The following is a 21,574-nucleotide window of genomic DNA, read 5'->3' on the forward strand; positions in this document are numbered from 1 at the left end:
TTAATTGATAACATTTTTGGTCACTCTGTACCTCTGTTTTGTTTTTCTGTTCTTACTTCGCTACTCACTTCCTTTCTTACTTTTGATATTTTGTGCATTTTTCAGTCTTTTGTGTTTTTTTCCTTTGAGTCTCTTTTTTTTCGAATCTTTGAGCAGTCCTTTTTGTGCTTTAAACACAAAAACACGCGGACACACACTGCTTTCACCTTGAGGAGATATGTTTGGCTGAGTGCAGAACTGCAGCAACAAATATAACGCTGTCGCTGAAGCAAAAAGGCTGATAGATAGATAGATCTCACAATAGATCTTTGGAACTGGAAGAGATGTTTCTTTCACGTTGACAGCGTTTGATACATCTTTAAAAATGTTCAGCGTGAGCATCGTGTGAGTAGCAGTCAAGAAAATGACAATTTATTCCACACCATCAGGACTTGTTTTCCTGAAATCCACCTGCAGCAGCTCATCAGAGGCAGAGGGAAGAAGAAGCTATCACCTCGCCTTACGAGGCTCCGCCTGCACGTCTCCCTGGATGTCGATTCACTTTCAAAGGAAGTGCGACAAAAATTCATTTCAAGGTGGATCTGTCGCTGTAACGATTGGTTAGCAGAACACAAGCTCAGTGAATGTGCTGAAAACTCCTCAATTTCTCTTTTCACTCTGATGGGAGAGGAGCTCCATGTCATGCTGCCACACTGCCCCCTAGTGGTGACAGAGTAAATTTGAAATAATGCCGGGGTTCCTTCCTTCATGTTGCTCTTCTTCATCAGCTGCTTTGAATGTTACAAGCTGTGGCAGTAACTTTATTCATCCTTGTGAGAGTTGATTGACTCTAATGTGATCCTTAAAGGGGGAAATGCTCAAAAATAATAATAATAATCATCATTAATCTTGTCAATCTTCTGTTTTAATTTCTTTTGTCCCGTCATGCAGAGTTATAATCTGTTGGTTTCATTTGTAAAATATTGTAATAAAATGATTTATTAAGATGATGATAACATCGTGCGCCACTTTAAGCTCCTGTGAAGATGTTTGAGCATCTGTGACATGGACTGAAATTAATACCGACACCTTTCAGTGACCTTAAAAAGCAAATCTGACAGTAGATGTTTTTCCAACAAACGCTTCTCTGGACTAATTTAATTTGAATGAGGAGCTGGCTCTGAGCGAGTTCCTGAGAATTATACTCCATAGTGACTTTTTCTCTGTCTGCAGATATATTTTTATGGACCAATCACCGTGGACTCAGGTCAATCAAAGTCCCTCTCGTGCTGGGAAAGAACCCGTTTCTCAAGCAGGATCTAAAACAGGTTCCATAAAAGGGGTTCTAGAAACATTTTTATCAGGCAGTCTTGTTCTGTTGAGGTTTTTAACAAAGCTAAAGACCCGTCTGTTTACTGTTGTGTTTGAGTCCTAATTCCTCTGTATGTTTTTCAAAGTGTCTCATTGTGTGTTTCATTTTGTTTTAGTTATTTGAAATGTTTTTTCTGAGCTCTGTACAAAACTTTGACCTGAAAACGTATTACAAATAAATTTATCATTGTTATTATAGTTCCTGAAGGTCAGAATCAATAAACAAAATAAGTAGCTCTCCAGTAGTAAGAAGAGTATTCTCTTATAAAAAAAAAATTCAAAGGTTGCGTTGACACAAAGAGATTACAGAAACATGCATCCAGAAAACATGCAAATGATTTATTCTTCTCCAGATGAACCAGACGGCTTGAATTGATCTGCAGCCAGCCTCTTCAACAAACACACACACACACACACACACACACACACACACACACCAAGCCTCCAATAAAAAAACAATATTTACATGCCGTCTCTACATATATTATCTTTCCTCTTCATTCGTTGGCCTCTGGTCAGTCCCATAATTTAATGCCCATAGTCCCATAATCTGAAACCGACATCATAAAGTAATCCAGCTCCTCATTAGTGCGTCACACTGGAGGTTGGTTGATCATTGTTTTATCATCAGGAGCAAAGAGCAGCCTTGAAATAAATGATCGTAAAGCAGGTGATGGGTTGTGATTGGCTGATGTTCGGGCGTGCAGCAGCTCCATGTTCATTGGTAGACTGTACAATGTGCACATTAAATAACAACAGTTAGCTACATCATTACTATTTGTAAGATAAACAACTATTGAAGAAGGTTTTATCGTTCTTTGCTTTTCACGTGTAATATTTGCAGCATACACGTTTGTATTTGTCATTACAGTAACATGGCGGTGGGATACGTGGTCGGGTCGGCATCAGCGTACAGAGCCTGCAGGTCTTCGTGTCTGTTTTGCGAGACATTGCTCCTTTATCATGTTGTGAATCTGAATCCTCAGCGAGTGCTAAACACGGTTCAGCCCCATTTTAGCTGACAGGACGAGGCTCGCTCTGTGTTCTTTTAAATTATGGATTCATAAAACTCTGTGTTTGGCCCTTTTGACTCCAGACGGCTCTTGTGCTGCCACGGTCGGACTCAATGGGCTGTGGCTGAATATGTGCTCATCACAAAAGAATGCATGTTACATTCTCAGCCGTGTAATAATCCCCTGTGAGCAGATGGAGGCTGCAGAGATCTACAGGCTTCATAAACCTGACTCCAGTTAAAGATGACTCTTTTCTATCTCTGTCGGCGCGCTCTGGTGTGACTCTGCACCCTGAGCGCCGCGCTGATAGATAAGGCAGGTAGGTGTGCAGATGTGAGTTTAGGTGCTTGCAGGTGCTGGTGTGTGTTCGTGTGTGTGTGTGTGTGTGCAACCTCATCCAGACATCTTCAGAGGCACAGCGAAGATTTACAGGAACACTGCTGCTAAAAAGCTCCTGTCTGACACCTGAAATCTCTCATTTGCCTCTGTGCAGGAGCAATTTCAGGTAATAAATCCACCTTTTTACCTGCAAGGATTTTTTGTCAACACCATTTTACATCTGAGGCAATTCTGCAAAACAGCCCGTACAGGCTGAGGGCTGCCTCTAAAAGCAAAATAATGAGTGTGCATTACTATCCATCACAGCACAAACACATTCCTGCTTCCCTGTTTCTGCGAGTGATGTGATCGGCCCTCTGTGTTCAGTGTGACAAAGAGCACATCACAAAACCACCAGGCGATGCCAATTAGCCCCATCCTCAGCGTGCCGCATCTGCACGCCCTGCAGGAGGCCTTCACACTGAGGCAGCAGAAACAGCACACACACACACACACACACACGGCTCACCGAGGAGGAGGAGCGGTGTGCTGCACTTAACCATCAATAGTTTCATCCTCCAGAATCAGTGTGAGAGAGAGAGAGGGAGAAAGGGCGGTTTAATCCTGGCCTTAAGCTCTGGTAAAAATAGGACTGGGAGTAGAACGCAGGAGATTAGGCCCAAGGATTAACTCACCATTTGTTTTCTAAGAGCATCCAGTGCTGGAGGTGCGGGAGGAGCTCCTCTCCTCTTTCCTCTCCTCTCCTCTTTCCTCTCCTCTCCTCCTTTCCTCCTCTCCTTCTCTGTCCCTCCTCCTCTCCCCTTTCCTCCTCTACTCTCCTTTTTCCTTTCCCCCCCACTCCTCTCCTCTTTCCTCTCCTCTTTCCTCCTCTCCTTTTTCCTCTCCTCTTTCCTCACCTCTTTCATCTCCTCTCCCCTTTTCATCTCCTCTCCTCTTTCATCCTCTCCTCTTTCCTTTCCTCCCCTCCTTCCTCTCCTCTTTTATCTCCTCTCCTCTTTCCTCTCCTGTTTCATCTCCTCTCCTCTTTCCTCTCCTCTTTCCTCTCCTCTCCTCTTTCTTCTCCTCTCTTCTCCTCTTTTGGAAGGTAGACAACCAATTAAACAACTACAGGAGCCAGGAAACTGGATTGTAAAGAGGAAGAGGGAACAAGAAGAGGAAGTGAGACTGGAGGAAATTGAATTAATCTTCATTAAGGAGTTTTAAATCCTCGTCTGAGCTGATAACCTGCCGTTCTGTGTCAACTCAACGAAGAGAACAGCAGCACCTGCCGATAAGAAATGTCAACTTTCAAATCTAAAATATCCAATTTTTTAGAAACCCAAACATCTGTCCTTATTCGGAAAAACGAGTAGTATAATTATATTGAGCTTGAAATCAATGTAAGGGTTTCAAAATGTGATCCTCCAGTATTTTTGATGCCGTCATTTCAAAACAACACAATCGTCATTATTTGAACGAAACTTAAAAAGAGATATCTTTTAAGGTTGAAGTTTAAAATTCATTGTGACGACCGACCGTTGTTCCTTTTGTAACTTTGCTCTGAAACAAAACGTTGGACAGAGACAATGAGGAACCGACATGCCGGGAAGGAGATCGGCCACAGGTTGGATTCGAACCCAAGCCGTCCACTCTTAAGGACTTTAACACCCGCACACGGGGCGTGCACTAACCACGAGCTAACCAGCCCTACAAAAACCGTTCACTGTTAAAAAGCAAGGGCACGAAAAAAGAGCTTGATGTTAAGTATCACTGTTGTTGTTTTCAAGTTACATTTCAAAAGTGAAATGGACTTTGATTTTATTTTGAACATCCACATCTTCACAGGAGCCCATTTCATCTCTTGGTGGCTTTTTTTCTATGATGCCTGTTGAAGACAAAATGTTCTTTCATGTTCGACTCAGTGGCTGGTTCAGATGAGTTTTATTTCTCTGTGCAGTGAAGAGAGATGGTCACACGGAGCTGCAGAAAAAAAAGGTTCTCTCTGACTTGAGTGAGATCGATTCAGGATTATAAAGTCAGGCAGCAAAGGTCTAAACAAAAGGTCGATGCTAATTCTATGAAAGCAACAAGGGGCAACTTGCAAACATCACAGGGAAATACACAAGCACCAAACAAGGTCAATTGTGGGGCGTCGACTCACGAGAAGGTTCAAATAGTAAAGGACATAACCTCACTGCGAGGTGTTAACAATATGTTCAAACACAAGGTCACTGCAGGAAACATCACAGCCTTAAGTAACGCCGAACTGAAGAGAGGAAGGAAAGGAAACAAAGCTGTTCAGCGAACTCAAACTCACAGTTTTACAAATGCAGAAAAAGGGACTTTAATCACAGTTATTAACACATGCACATCCATGCATAACCCCCAAACAAAGTTTCAAAACTACTGAAGGTATCGTGACCTTTGAATGCACTGAACCAACCCTGTATTAACTCACGTTGAACATTTGATCCAGAGAACATTTTAAAAGATTTATTTTGGGCTTTTTAGCCTTTATTTGGAGACACTGAAACTGAGGAGAGAGAGAGAGAGAGAGAGAGAGAGAGAGAGAGAGAGAGAGAGAGAGAGAGAGAGAGAGAGAGAGAGAGAGAGAGAGAGAGAGAGTTGGGAACGACTCAGAGGAGCCACAGGTCCTAAATTTCCTGAGGGAGTCATCCCAAAGGATCAATAAAGTTTAGTCTAAGTCAATAAAGTTTAGTCTAAGGTCAAAGGTCGGATTCAAACCTGGGTGGCCCACTATCCAGACTACAGCTGCTGCACTTGGCGTAACTAACCACGAGACTATCTGCGCCCCCTCTGAAGACAAAATAGAAACATCAATCCGAATTTGGCAGAAATGCATGCAACACATCTACGTATGTAACACAAAAGGGCGATGTGTAATCTCTGGGGCAAATGTGCAATTGACATCAGCACTTCATTATCATATGTTATACTGCAGTACTTTAACTCTGAAGGTCACTTTATTATCCTGTTTTGTTTTGAACATCATTGCACATCCACTTCTCATATAAATGAGTCACTAATAGACACTTCATGTTGTCGTCTGGTCGTTACTTGTTATATGGTTTTTGCTTGTAAGTACATTTTTTAAACGTCTGTACCACCTACCTGCCAAGGATGGAAGTTAGCCTATAGCTACAATCTGTCTTGTTAATGTTCATTAATGTGTCTCTATTTTAAATGACATAAAAATAAAGAATAACAGACGTCGTTACAGTGAAGTTTGGCGTCCAGAAGAAAATTCACAAAGGGACCAGAAGAGCTGACATTTCTTATCAAGTTCAGATACTTGTTTGAACAATCTCCAGTAAAAGAATAAGTTCTGACTCAGGATTTTTTTTTTTTACTGAAGTGAAAAATGAAGAGTGCCGGTTCTGAAATGTCCTCACAGTAAAAAGTACAGTGACCCTCTAAGGGACTCTCAGACTGGCTCGGTCTGTGCGAAGCTCATCGAGGCCTCGTCGCCTTGATGTTGGCCTTTCAGTACAAAAACTGAACTTTTAAATTAAATTAAGAAAAAAGTTGATATATATATAGTAAAGTTCCTGAAGTTAAAAACTGTATTGATGCTCGCTCCTGAAGTGAGAGTGAGCCACTCGGCGTGCAGGACAGAGTGCCTCCCTGCGTGTCTGACTGCTGCCTCAGCATTCATTAAAGCCGGCAGCAGACAGCCAACCAGGCGAAGGGTGAGAACTTAATGTTTCACAGCAGATTCAATTTCAGAGGGAGATTTAGTTTGGGCCAACATACCTCACATTATCATACTGAACGAGGAGCGACCATTCATCGACATGGAGTGAAGTGAATGAGGTGGAAATACTAACACTTTAGGTAAGACATACAGTCCTCTAAGGTTGTAGTATTACAGCCTCATTTCCATTCATGTTATGCAAAGCTCCATGACTGTATGATATATATGTACATTACTTATGGTATACAAGCTCTAATCTGCAGATTTAAAACTATAAGTCCTCTTAAAAGCTTCTTTTATAGGCAGATATGTGAGTGTGATTAAAGTAGGCAACATAAGCATGTGCATTTCATGTGTGTGCAAACCAACATGGCATGATCTTATCTAATGTTGTACCCAGAGGCGTCGCTTGTCAACAGGCAAGGGATGCAACTGCTCAGGGCCGTTGGTTATATATGGCAGGCCCCTTTAACATTAACGTCTGGCTGATGAGCAGCCATTTAGTTTTCACTCACGGATATTACATGTCAACATGATAAAATGAGATTTGGATGAGCTGTAGATATCATGAATTGCGACATGTCAAAATGTCATTATGGATATGTCGACTTTGAATGACAACATATACAGATGTCTGTAATTCAATTTGAGTAGAAGTCAATGGCACAAGTTGACTAGTTGTAATTAAGTTACAGATATCTACAATGACCAATGCAACGAGTGAAAAATGAATTGTAGAAATCTTTATTTAGAATAAAAAATTACATTGTGGATATGTCGGCTTGGAATTCTGACATGTCAAAAAGCAATTATTGATATCGACTGATATCTACATCACCGCTAATACTTCAATGTAAAATGGCTTAGCGTAGGTGAGGTGGAGTCCAGAATGTGTGCCGACCCGTCAGAATCCAGTTGATGCAGGAGTGGGATGGAGGCAGGAGATGACTGTGGGGTAGCTCGGTAAAGGAGAAGAAGTTTCAGTAATTTGCATTGAAAGAAGGAGAAGGATATTTAAAAATATATATATAATAATGATAAAATGATTCTATAAAGTATGTTTATCACTTGTTCAGACTGTGTTTGATAGTGCTGTAGCCTTTCAGACAGAAGTGACTCTCCCTGTGGATCAGAGAGACTGTCATCTGCTCCTGCAGCAACATGTCCGATGTGCCCTTGAGCAAGACTCTTAAGCCCAAGGGGGATTTGTGTGGAGTATATATATATATATATATGTGTGTGTGTCTGTGTGTGTGTGTGTGTGTGTGTGTGTGTGTGTGTGTATGTATGTATATATGTATGTACGTATGTATATATATGTGTATACATATATATATATATATAATAAAACAGAAGGCTAAATAATTAAAGATAAATAAAAATAATGGCATTTTTTGCCTTCAGTAGTTTAATTTTAATTTTATTATAACATTTAATTGATATTTAAATCGGATATATTTAAATCAGAGTTATTCCAAAGAGACGGAGAGGAATCACCGACCGCCAGATCCCGCGAGAGAAAAGACGAATCTGAAATATTCGTTCTCGCGAGAAGTGTGCTGCTGAGGCATAGAAACGTTTAAATCGATTTGCTTTGTTTGTCGGCACTACAAACTAATTTAAAATGCATAAATGATGGAAAATAATACACTATATGAAGTTCGGTGATTAAGTGTGGGTAGACAGATCAGAATAAGTGCTGCTTTCTATAGGAAAGAAAGCACTGCGATTCGCATGTTTTGGCCCTTGTGAGTCGCCGTCCAGGCTCCGCCTCCGTGAATAAAGGCCGGCTGCGCAGAGTCAGACGCTCTTCTCCCACGTTAACCTGCTGTGTGGCACTCAACCCGGAGCTCCATTATCACGGTACAGTGAGCTTTAATTTTTCCTAACATCTTAGTAACTCTGCTCTGTCTGTAGTTAGTCTTCTTATTTCTGCTCCTCTTCATAAATTGGACTTTAAGGTCATGTCTGTTTGTATTTTTACAGTCTATCTGCTTTGTTTCCGATTATCAAACTTCCGGGAAATGTCTTATGCCACTGCTCGCCTCCTCTGTTAATATGAATGTATTTGCATGTTGAGGGTCTGGGTCTAGATGTGTTCAGGGTCCGGGTCTAGATGTGTCGGGGTGTTTTCCGAGTCGCTGCCTCGTCCTTGTGTTGCGTTCAAGTGCATCATCTCCACCCCGCTGGAACAAAAGGCCATGTGGCGGTGTGTGAAGGCCCGGGCCTGCAGACCTCCTGACGAGCCTCTGCAGAGCACACCCTGTTCCTCCTCAGCTCTCATTAATTCACTCTTCCCCTGTTGGCTCGTGTGCTGGATCCAGTAATGACATGTTGACGTGTTTGTCTCCAGAGGATGAATCTGCTCTCCTTGGCTCGAGGTGTCTCTGACTTGGCTTCCTGTCAGCTGCAGCCGCCACAAAGAGCCTCAGTGACATCAGAGCAAAGTCCTGTCCGTGCACGTGGCTGCATACGCCCTTAAAGAAGCAAAAGGACGCCTGTTAATACGTCCCCTTACTCTGCATTTCAAATGTAATGTAGTCACACCCTGACCTGATGCAGAGTCTAACAATGCAGGTTTATATTATGAGACATTTCTGTAGGTCGGGGAGAAGGTTGGCAGCAATCTCCCATTTTAAAACTCCATCCAAAAAAGTGCAGCATCACTGAGCCTGGATCAGCCTGCTACATCATCACAAAGAGAGGGAGAAACTCAAAGTGCTGACAACGCTGCAGGTCACTCGCTGAAGGTCGAGGATTCATTCACACACTTTGACGTGATGCTGAAAAAGCAGCGGTGGAAGTTTAGTGGCGATTTTTTATTTTTGCCTCGGGAGATGTCGACGAGCGTCTGCAGGAGCTGGGGATTCAACCATGACCCTCGGACGGACTCTACCACTGAGCCACAGCACCTTCAGAGTTGGCAATCCAGAGCATCTTTTCACTGTGCAGAGCTGATCTCATGGATTTGTACTTCACGCCGGGGTGTGTTCTTGTTTGGGAGTCACATCGGATGATTGTCCGAGGAGCTGGCATTAGAGTTGCTATCAGGATTATGTGTTTGCGATCTAATCTTCAGTAATGGGTCCAACATTAATGATGGTGTCTGGCTGTGCAGAACAATGACGGGACGGGACTGACTGTACAGCTGCGATGATGAACTCGGATGTGTCGTGGAAACGGTCAAAAGGAGCAGATCTCCGAGATGGAGAAGTTATTGAATCGATGAATTTAAGGAGCTTCACGTTTAAGCTGCTGGAGCGAGATGCTTTAAAATATTTAGTCAGCAGAAACATCCTCTCAGTTCTTCAGACTTTTAGTGACACCTGAGCAGGAAGTGATGAATTCATGTGAGGATAAAGGTCTTTAGCGTGTGGGCGGGGCTGCATGTCAAGAGTGTAAGCACTCGGCTTCACACTAACCCGGGTTAGAGTCGTCTATGTTAGTCTCTGTGCGATGGGGTCGGTGCCCTCCGCACCGGCCGGCACCACATCTGTTAAAAGTGCCAAATGCATCAACAAGGAGTAAGCAGCAGTTTGTTTTTTTTCTTCTTTCCTGCAGCTTCTCTCCGAGTCTAATCTGGTGTGTTTTCTGTTTCAGAACCATGGCTGAGCTGAAGGAACGCACATTCATCGCCATCAAGCCCGATGGCGTGCAGAGGGGCATCATCGGAGATGTCATCAAGCGCTTTGAGCAGAAAGGCTTCAAGCTGGTCGGCATGAAGATGCTCCAGGTCGGTGAAGTGTTTGATTTTTTTAAATTCAGCGTTGAGCGAGATGTTTGTGTTTGAGCTGCGTTGATGATATTGTGGGTTAATTTTAACCCCGCTCAGGTTCTAAACACACGAGCATGTGAGAGCAGAGCGAGCGCTAAGACCTCCGGTGAGCTGATTAGCCTGCTCATCTATTCCTGACTGCCGTACAACAGATTAGCACAGAGAGACCAGGTCCCTGATCCTCTAACATCTGATCCTGGACTGAGTCTGCTTCCTTTCTGAACGTGCATTATGCAAGTTTTCATGTGTTGTAAGACCCAGGCGCTGGCTTTGAATACAAAGACGGGTCCAGCTAAAGGTTACTGGAGGTCAAAGCTAAGTGCAGCTCACATATCTGCACAGAATCCTCGACGGATCATGAAGTCCTACGAGTTACGAGAGGGTGACCCAAAAGGTGTCGTCGCTCTGATGTAAGAATAGGGGGGGGGGGGTTCTGGTTCATGACACTGAGTGGGTTCTGTGCACCATGTGACCCAGTGTGTCGTGACAGTGTGCAGGTGGGGTCTTTCAGAGGATTCAGAAGATTAGTTGGCACACCATGAAGGGGGGGGGGGGTTCAGTGCAGTGTCTGTGTGCATGAACAGCTCTGACAGTGTGCCATATTTAGTTTCAGTCCCCCCAGGTTTACACCTTTTCTTTTTCTGGGGGGGGGGGGCTAATTGTGGTGTCTCACATCTGTAAAAAAAAAAAAAAATTGTCAGGATTATTTGCATGTCTGAACACTTTTAAACAATCATGTGAGGTCTTCAGGCTCATCATGCTGAAGTCAGACTTTGGTCCTCGCGCTGAGTTTGCTCAGTTATTACAGAAGTAAAGAGATTGAAGATTCTCATGACATGAAGTCTTTGTACTGTTGGTCCTGGTGTGTGTGTGTAACCTCTGGACTTGTCCCTGTGTTCTGCAGGCCTCTGAGGATCACCTGATGAAGCACTACGCCGACCTGAAGGACCGGCCATTCTTCCCCACGCTCATCAACTACATGAGCTCCGGTCCAGTGGTTGCCATGGTAATCATCGACACAAAACACACTCTGAGCCTGCTGAAGCTGAAACCCTTAAGCTCTCATTTAAAAAAAAAAAACCGAGTGATGGAGCCTTAAACATGCTCTGCTGCTGCTGCTGTGGAAAATAACGCCCTCAGTTTGAGTTGCTATGGAAACGTATTGAAAGGTCACATCCTTTTCATAACCCGGGTACGAAGACGGTCTGAACATTTTTGGAATAACTGCAGTTTGAAGTGGACTCTTGTGTCCTGTAACAATCTGAGCGGGTCGGTTTGATTCCCTCAATCCTCCTGACCAATCAGATTTGACCTCTTGGAAATCTCAGCCCGACTCTGTTCATGTTCAGAACCGTGACTCTCATCGTCACCACAAGCAATGCAAAGATTAGCGGTTAGAAATAAGCTACAGGAGCAATTTACAAATAAAATTAGCTTCTATATATATATATATATATATATATATATATATATATATATATATATATATATACACACACACACACACACACACACACACACACACACACACACACACACACCTCTCCTAAAGATGACATGAAGGTTCTGATGATCCCGCTCTGTTGTGTCCTCCAGGTGTGGGAAGGCAAGGGTGCAGTGAAGACCGGCAGAGTGATGCTGGGCGAGACCAACCCCGCTGACTCCAAGCCCGGAACCATCCGAGGAGATTTCTGCATCGATGTCAGCAAGTGAGTGCGCTACTGGACCATCTCTTAAAACCTGAAGAGAGAGGAAGAAAGAAAAGCCCATGAAGGTGATGATTGATTCTTTCTCACTTTGTGCCTGACTTTTCCCCACAGGAACATCATCCACGGCAGCGACTCAGTGGACAGTGCCAACAAGGAGATTTCCCTGTGGTTCACGGATGAAGAGCTGGTCAGCTACACAAGCTGTGCCTTCAGCTGGCTCTACTAAACCCGTCAGCCCTGCAGCGCCCCCACACTCATCGGGGGACCGGTTCCAATCTTGCCTCAGATTTCCTGTTTTGTTTTTTTGCCCGTAGCCCAGAGGGCAGAAGAACTCGTGTGAAGTTCTTCCTGTCCCACAGTCCTCACATTCCCATTCCACCCATCGTCATACTGTACTTGGATGTGGTCTCTTAAGGTCCAGATCTAGTCCGGATTCATTCCTGATCTCAGTCATTCCTTTAGAAACATTCCTCCATTGTCATCGATGTACAGTTAATGACTTGAAACAGCCTTTGACTGTCGGTTTTGTTAAACAGTGAATCTGCTTTCCAATAAAACTGCACACAACACAAACTGTCTCCTCGTTCATTGGTCAGATTTCACTCTGCACTAAAGTGCACGCGACCCTTTGGCGGCCTGCTCGGCTCTGATGGACGGATTAGTTGATGACACCACAGGAGGGAAACTGTAATCTGAGGTTTGACAGAAGCTGCAGCCTGCGTTGGCACGTTGCTCACATGTCATTTCACACAGAAGTGTGAGGTTTGGGTTTGTTTTTAAGAATCTACTGCCGGTCCTCAGAGTAGGTGATGTGAGTTCAATCCCAACCTGCGGCTCCGTCTCTGCATGTCATTCTCCCTGATTTCTGACTGTCCTCCCTTATCCCCACGCTGAAGTCCTCAAAAGACCAGAAATAAATCTAAGTTCAGTGTCAGAGAACTGAGTCATCAGTTTTAGTGTCATTAAAGTTTTTACATAACGTAAAATGTGTCTAGGAAACTTACATGAGATGGGTCTGTGTTACTATTGTACCCAACGGCCCTTAATCCATTGAAACATCTGTCACCTTGCAGATTTTTCAAAATAAAATACTGAATACGACCAAAATATATCTCTCATTGAACATTTAGCAGAATTCACCTTGAATTTTCAAAAAAAAAAAACGAAACAGTAAAATCTTCTGAACATCACAGGAGTAATGGTCAGGACCCTTGGGTACAAGTACCCTACTTGAAAAAAGTAAAAAAAAAAAAATATATACCTACCCATGTCAAAAAAATACAAAAACGACATGCGTACCTATGTTGAAAAGTATCATTAAACAACAAAACCTACCCATGTCGAAAAATATAAAAAAAAACATACCTACCCATATAAAAATGATACAAAAACAACGTGCCTACCCATGTCGAAAAATATAAAAAAACAACACACCTACCTATGTCGAAAAAAGTTTAAAAAAATGACATACCTACCCATGTCAAAAAATATGAAAAAAACAACATACCTACCCATGTCGAAAAAAGTAAAAAAAGACGTACAAACCTATGTTGAAAAATATAAAAAACGACATACCTACCCATGTCAAAAAAATTAGAAATTGACATACATACCTATATCTAAAAATGACAAACCTACCCATTACGAAAAATATAAAAAAACAACATTCCTACACATGTCGAAAAAAAACAAAAAACGACATACCTACCAAAATAAAAATAATAAAAAACAACATACCTACCCATGTCAAAAAAATTAGAAATCGACATACATACCTATGTCTAAAAATATCTAAAAACGACATACCTACCTATGTCGAAAAAAGGACATAAAACGACATACATACCTATGTTGAATAACATAAAAAAACGACATACCTACCCATGTCAAAAAATATTTAAAAAACGACATTTCTACCCATGTCGAAAAAAGTAAAAAACGACATACCTACCCATGTTGAAAAGATAAAAAAATAACATACATACCTATGTCAAAAAATATACAAAAACAACACACCTACCCTTGTTGAAAAAAGCAAAAAAAGACATACGTACCTATGTCGAAAAATATTTTTAAAAAACAACATACCTACCCATGTCGAAAAAAGTAAAAAAATTACAAACCTACCCATGTCGACAAATATAAAAAAACGACATATATACCCATGTTGAAAAAATAAAAAAACTACATACCTACCAAAGTAAAAATAATAAAAAACAACATACCTACCCACGTCAAAAAAATTAGAAATCAACATACATACCTATGTCTAAAAATATCTAAAAACGACATACCTTCCCATGTCAAAAAATATAAAAAAATGACATACCTACCCATATAAAAATGAAAAAAACACATACCTACCCATGTCGAAAAAAGTACAAAAAGGACATACATACCTATGTCGAAATATATACAAACATGACATAGCATTGAAACATCTTTGTCACCTCTTTCAGAATTTTCAAAATAAAACATTGAATATGACCAAAATATTAGGAGAATTCACCTTTCATTTCCTCAAAAACTGCACTGTAAAATCTAATGGAAATTATAGGTGTAATAGTCAGGGCCATGGGGTACAAGGATCCATGGAAACATCTTGTCACCTCTTTCAGATAAAACAAAATAAAATACTGAATATAACTAAAAGTTCTGCCAGAATTAAACTTTAATTGACATGAAAACTGTAGAGTAAAATCTTCTGAAAATGACAGGAATAATAGTCAGGGCTCTTGGGTATAGGGATCCATTGAAAGATCTTTGTCAACTCTCTCAGATTTTTCAAAATAAAATATTGAATATAAATAACATTTTTTATCTGTCCATGAAAAATTGGCGGAATTCACCTTTAATTTTCTCAACAACTGTACAATAAAATCTGCTAAAAATCACAGGGGTAATAGTCAGGGCCCTTGGGTACAAGGATCTATTGAAACATATTTGTCACCTCTTTCAGATTTTTCAAAATAAAATACTGAGTACTCCCTCGCTGCTTGGCCAGGGAAAACATTGCTTGCGATGTGGATGATTTGCTGTGGCCAGACCTAAATAGAAGAGAGGATGCAGCATAGTTTATTTTTTTACTGTAACTGTTTACATTAAATTCTTCTGTCTGTGCGATCTTGTATTAGTTGGTTTTTGTGGGAAATATAAAATGGATTTGATCAGGTATTTGTGTGTTCTGAGTATAAAAACAATATTTTTATAACACACTTATGTATGTACTGTCTGTAGTAGTGAAACACTGAATAAAAAAAGGCCTAAGTCATCATGATGAATGGAGAAGACGTGTTTTTCATTCATCATAGTGTTTTATATTGAGCACATCAGTGTTCAGCTAGTTCTTTTAAATGACTATTCATATGATAGTGTGTGTGAGTCATTTAAAAACCAAATACCATTTTGATAAGAAATTACATTATTGTGAATGTGAAGTTTGATTTTTGGAGGATTTAGGTGTTTTGCCCATTGTGTGTCAGACATGAGAGTGAGGCATGCTTTCACACGTCGTCTCAAAGCCTCCTACTGACCAAATTCTTAAATGTTTATAAAGAAATTCCCCTCAAAGTTCAGACTAGATTCTGGAAAAGCTCAAAGTGATTCACAGATCATCTTCGCTTTAACGAGGGGGAAAACTGAGGGGAGTGAGGACGACTTTAATGAGATTTTCTTATTGATTCAACCTTGACCTTTTGCAAGTGCAAAGTGAAATGCATGTGAAGCATCTTTAAGCGTTCAGCTTCTGTCACCCCCCTTCAGCCTTCAGAACTGCCTGTATTCTTCGTGGCTTAGATTCAACAATGATGTTCAAACATCTTGTGTGTGTGTGTGTGTGTGTGTGTGTGTGTTTTAACCTTGTTATTGAAGACTAAATAAACCTTTTGCCCCTTTACTCAGGTCTCCTTATTGGATTGAGGCATCCTGACCCGCCTCTCATCCTTTGAACCCGTCTTCACACAGACGCTCTTCTTCAGCGTGGAACAGGAAGTTGTCATGACTGCTGCCTGTCTGCCTGGGTTAAAAAAAAAAAAAAAAAACAACTCGATGGATCTCCAGTGTTTGAAGTCATAAGCCTTTTTATTCAGTGTAAAAGTCAGATCTTACAAAAAAATCACCAGATAAACTTTCACAGCCATGCGGAAACAGTTTGCAATGCTTGTAAACAAAGAAGCCGTTCATTACAACCGATATAATAATCCAAACATTTGGCTTTATTTACAAAGTCTATCAAAGCTTGATCACAGCACAAATTTACCATATGAAAGGAAACTGGTATACACTATCAAAAAGATGTACAAACTTTCAACTGCAATCTAATAATGTACCTCAGGGGGTCAGTGTTAATATCAATAGATTTATAACTATTAACATAGACTTTTTTTTTTTTTCATTTGTATCCAAAATAAATTTTTCACAACAACCCTCTCCTCTCACAATTATTTTCAGACGATAGCAAACCCGATACATTTAGTCATCATTTTTATCAAATATATATAGCACCACGATATAATGGTTTAATATAATGAGGGGGATATCACATACAAAAGACCCGTGTTAGTATCCAAGAACACAAAAGAAAAGAAGACTCCAGCCTGCTCCCCGTCAGCGCCAGTGGAAAAAAACCTGATCAGGTGTGACCTCAAACAGGTACCCTCTATGGAAGCCCGTTCACCAACAAACAAACACGGCGGACATCTTTACTTCTCGTGCACGCTCAGGGTGAGACGCTCAGGGTGAGACGCTCAGGGTGAGACGCTCAGGGTGAGACGCTCACAGGGTGAGACGCTCACAGGGTGAGACGCTCAGGGTGAGAAGCTCACAGGGTGAGACGCTCACAGGGTGAGACGCTCAGGGTGAGAAGCTCACAGGGTGAGACGCTCAGGGTGAGACGCTCACAGGGTGAGACGCTCAGGGTGAGACGCTCACAGGGTGAGACGCTCACAGGGTGAGACGCTCAGGGTGAGACGCTCAGGGTGAGAAGCTCAGGGTGAGACGCTCAGGGTGAGACGCTCACAGGGTGAGACGCTCACAGGGTGAGAAGCTCAGGGTGAGACGCTCACAGGGTGAGACGCTCAGGGTGAGACGCTCAGGGTGAGACGCTCAGGGTGAGACGCTCAAGCGGCGCTGCGATGCTAACTGTGTAAACGCGAGGTCACCTTCAGACTGCTCGGATCGTTCTGTTGGACAGAGCGAAGGGAAATGATCTCACGCCGTCGCGCTGGATGGTCTGGATTTAAGAGTGTTGGGATTTATCGTGCACATTTTAAAGGTCACGGCGGTCGTGTCGAAGTCAAGACCGCACTGATTGAGACCAGAGGTTCTCCGAGACCAAGACAAGTCCAAGACATTTAGGGATCTAGACCAAGGCCGCAGCAGCCGACTGTAAACGGGGGATAGAAATCTAAATGTGAATGAGCTGATGTTAGTCGTTCTTATAGGAAGGGGGCGTTAACTTTCTAATGAGTGGTGGTTTTTGATTTAGAGTCTGGAGTCTGCAAAGACCAAATAAAAATGCTTTTGATTCCCAGACGAGACCAAGACCTTCAAAAAGTGGTCTGGAGACTGTTTCGGCACTATCATGGCCGACTTGGGCTTCCATACATTTCCCGACCACAGTGGAGGAGGAAAAACAAAAACGACAGACTGGAGAACAAAGACGGTTACAACAAAAAAACAAACAAACCACAAGCTCGGCACGACATCAGCACAACGCGTTCGGTTCTACATGCTAATCTGTTGATCGATGCACCCGATCCCAAACCAATCAATCTGCAGAGACTGACGCCCAAACTCTTTAAATACTCGGCTACCCGTGGATGGAGTGAAACTTGTTCCACTGTTTGATGATTTGGGGATCAAAGGTGAAACAAGAAAGTTAAATATCTACAAGGAAAAGTGAGAAACACAAGATCCAAAACAGTGTTGATTGTGCATTTGATTCGGTTTTTTTGGAGGGTTTATCTCGAGGAAGGTTAGCAGCAGTTAGTCCATAAAACAGTCTTTTTTGTTGTTTACTAAGTTATTAATGCAGTTTGGTCATGAAAAACTTGTAATGCTTCTTTTCTGCCTTTCAACTTCAGAGGAACAAAAAAAAAAAAGAAAACCTCCCGCACACCTGACACCCGATCTGGTTTCTAATGATTGTGACGCTCTGGCTTTTATTGCTCGTTTGGTCGACGAAGCTTTCTGCTGAGCTTTGTTTTTCCAATCTGTTCAGGAGACGAGTAAGATTACGAAAAAAACAGCCCGTTAACAAACGAGAGGGACACAGAAAGTCACCAGAAAAGCAAATATCAAACACTCAAAAAAATATATAAAACATTGTTTTTTTTAGAAATCAGTGAAATACAGAATTTAACATTAAGACAGATTTGAGAAAGTGACAACAAATCATGAAAGGACTGAATATGGAAGCAAAGAAGTGAGTCTGAAACCCACCGAACACTTTTAAAACATTAACACCTCATATTGGACTTTTATTCTTTTAGAAAATAACATTTCAAATGTAATAAACAAAGTCACCCTGACGTCCTTAAGTAGTTTTTTTTTTTGTGTGATTGGGCTCCAATCCTTTTTCCAGCACCAGATGGTGTTCGAGTGTGGAAATTTAACAGTCAAAATTATAATTTGTGTTGTTAAAGATGACGATGAGGGTGCAACATTTAAATAATAACAGGAGTAAAATCCATTTTTTAAAACCAAATTTGTTTTTTTAAACGCAGGATTACAGATTAAAACAAAATAAGATTAAAGTGAGAAAAAAATGTCAGAAAGCCTCGATAAAAAAGTCTCCGTTTGACAAAATAATCTTTCTTGCCTCGTCTTTATATTTCACCGTTGATTTATTTTTTCTTTAAATTAAAGCCTTCCTCGGTCTGTATTTGACATGTGATAAGAAGGTGGACAGGAAGTTGTCTCTTCGCTCACTCCCTCAAGTTACTTTGATTAGTGAGAACATGGGAGGGCGGTGTACTTCAGCCTCTAGTGGCCAAACATGAGTATTACAACAACATACACTTAGAGAACTTAGTCCAACAAGGTGTGAAACTTAAGATTAAAAAATATGGTTATTATATTTTTTCTTTTACTTTATTAAAGGAAGAATGTGCGACTTTTTAATCCACTAGATGGCGCCCTTGAGCTGTAGCATGAAACCAAAACAAACGCTTGCTACTCTGAAGCAACAAGCCTCCGACCACACTCCTCTTGAGCTTGTAATTATTATTTTTTTAAATTACCCGTGGCCACCTGTGGCTAACGTTAGCGCTCTTGAGTTAGCTCGTAGCTTCACATTTGATTTGAAACCAAACGAGCGTGATCTATAAACGCTGACAGTCAAATAATCAGTGAGTATGTTCTTCTTCTTCTTGACTCAAACAGCTTTTATACACAAGGGGAGGAGCCGGCCGTCCCGTCCATGTAAACACAGCTCTGACAACAACACAGCCAGCAGGACTCCAGCTTCTCCCTCACTGGAGCCAGTCAGGACTACATGTCGCACACTCTTCCTTTACATGATCATACGTCATAGTTAACTGGATTTTAGTGTCACACGTTTGAGTTTAACATGAACTGATCGCATCCGTTTCAGTTTCTGACTCTTCGTTTGCTTCCACACGGACGACGCACACAAACGAAGACACCTTCGAGCGTTTCCAACACAGCTGATTCAGATCTGTCATCACAACCTTTTACATCCAAACGAATAAAAAAGAGGAAGAAGAAAAGAAAACACAAACTTCCTGAGAATTGAATCATGAACCTTACTGGCAGAAAGAGAAACCATGGATCTTTTTTTTTCTTTTTTTTTGTATCCCGGCACTGAGAAGTTTTTAATGCGCTCTGCACTTCCACACGGACTCTTCAGTATTCAGTATATGAACCCTTACTCACAAACACAATCACAGTTACACAATAGTATTTTGTTAAATTATCTCATATGTTAATTATATTAATGTAGTGATCATGACATTTGAGGGTGCTATAAGTTTTGTATTTACCATAGCAAAATAATACGGGCTCTATATTATTATTGCATCGCTCAAATTAGACGACTACCTCGTGTGCTGTTGGGATGTCATTCTTCTGTTTGGTGTCTAGTCTTTTTTTTATTTCTTTTAAATCATTTTCATTTGCATATGCTAACACACCGCCATAGTCTTCCATCACACTCGTGTTTTAGCAGAGCGTGGCTAGCATCAGGAGGTAGTAGAGATAAACAGCTGCAACAAATCTATCCGTAAGAAGAATGAACAGGGACTCGTCTGTTTCACGCCTGAACACGACTCGCTGACTTCTCAGGATGTGTTCGTCCATACCATCAGAGTCATGAGGAATATATATCTTTATAGAAGTATAGAATCTGTGTATTTATGCCACTTTCTTTAGATCCTTGTTTTAAAATGCCGCCCTCGCTCGGAGAGACTCTTGGAAAAAGCAGTGCAGTGTTCCCGTGTCGTCATTATTCTGTGGCTCAGGTGAATCATCGACTAGCTTGCATACATATGGCTCCAACATGACAACGATAGAGGAGAGAAAAAAAACCACGCTTTGCATATGACCCGAATACAATATTCAATAAATTCTTTTTTTTTTTTTTTTTAAATGACAATGCAGATGTTTGATGATGAGACCGTTTCACCATGTTATTTTTTTTTTATCTTCTTTTTCTCTCAATAAAACGATGACGTCTGACCTTGCTTGTACGGAGGCTCGAGACGACCCGCGCTCAATCCGTGCAACTGGAGTCAACTTTAAAAATGTTGAACTCTTAAGAAACAATTCTGTTTTTATTTTAGTAATGCATCAACAAAAAGAATACAAGGATGATTTAATCTACAAATTCACAATATCAGATTTTGATTTTTACGCTGACAACAAAGCATCTGGAAAATAACTTGATTTACATTTCCAGAAGCCTTTTTTTTTTTAGATGATAAAAATAGACGAAAATTAAAGTTTAAATAAAAGGTTTTTATCTCTATGTTCAGATTTCACAAAAACATCTTGAATCACTTTATTCTGAAAATTATGATTTATAAACAAACTAAAACTAAACTCTTGAATTGTTCTGAAGTTCTGTCTGAGAATGAAAAAGAAATGTTGACCTCTAAAAAAAAAGTGAGAATTTTGAATCTTGTTTTTCCCTTTATTTACGGCTTCAAACTATTGGTTCTCTTTGTTGTTGATGCATTATCCAAATAAAAACATCAGATCATTTTTAAGCTCCAATCGCACAAAGCTTGAGTGTGGTTATTGTGCGCTGCACACTCTGCAGACCTGACACCAACACATCTGTCAGGATGTGGAGCCGCAGCCGGAGCGAAACTCGACGCGAGTCACGCATCCAGCATCGAGGTCAACGCTGGTCACGTGACCGTCCAAACGTTCCCGGCTCTCCTCCGTGCAGCGCGGTGAGACAGTTGGAGTAAAACGTGTCAGAGGAAGGTGAAATCCTGCTGCTCGCTTTCAGTCACGTTTGTTTCTCCTCATCTCGGCGTGCGACCTCATTTCTGCTCCACATTACACACAGAGCTCGATGCTTTTATTCTGAAGGTCATCTTAAAGCTTCCTGCAAGACTTTTAGTTCAAAAATGAAAAACACGCTCCTCTTTAAGTGCTACAGTGGGAGCTCGGCTGTGACAGCCATCCGTCGACTCGGCAGCAGAAAGCGTGTTTAGTGGGCGGAGTC

General features: G+C 41.3%; 1 protein-coding gene and 1 long non-coding RNA gene across 2 annotated transcripts; both read left to right on the plus strand.

The window, feature by feature from the left end:
* Window positions 1-8,149: 8,149 nt before the first annotated feature.
* On the plus strand, window positions 8,150-12,453 carry nme2a (NME/NM23 nucleoside diphosphate kinase 2a). The gene is made up of 5 exons (XM_079333733.1): window positions 8,150-8,259; window positions 9,997-10,129; window positions 11,076-11,177; window positions 11,768-11,880; window positions 11,992-12,453. Exons 2-5 carry the CDS (start codon window positions 10,001-10,003, stop codon window positions 12,104-12,106), a joined length of 459 nt encoding a protein of 152 aa, XP_079189859.1. The 5' UTR covers window positions 8,150-8,259; window positions 9,997-10,000; the 3' UTR covers window positions 12,107-12,453.
* Window positions 12,454-16,794: 4,341 nt separating this feature from the next.
* LOC306842043 lies at window positions 16,795-20,413 on the plus strand. Its single transcript, XR_013781661.1, has 2 exons — window positions 16,795-19,233; window positions 19,264-20,413. It is a non-coding gene; the product is annotated as an uncharacterized lncRNA (long non-coding RNA).
* The last annotated feature ends 1,161 nt before the right edge of the window (window positions 20,414-21,574 follow it).

This window comes from Symphodus melops, assembly GCF_947650265.1.
Source record: "Symphodus melops genome assembly, chromosome: 21".
Classification (NCBI taxonomy): domain Eukaryota; kingdom Metazoa; phylum Chordata; class Actinopteri; order Labriformes; family Labridae; genus Symphodus; species Symphodus melops.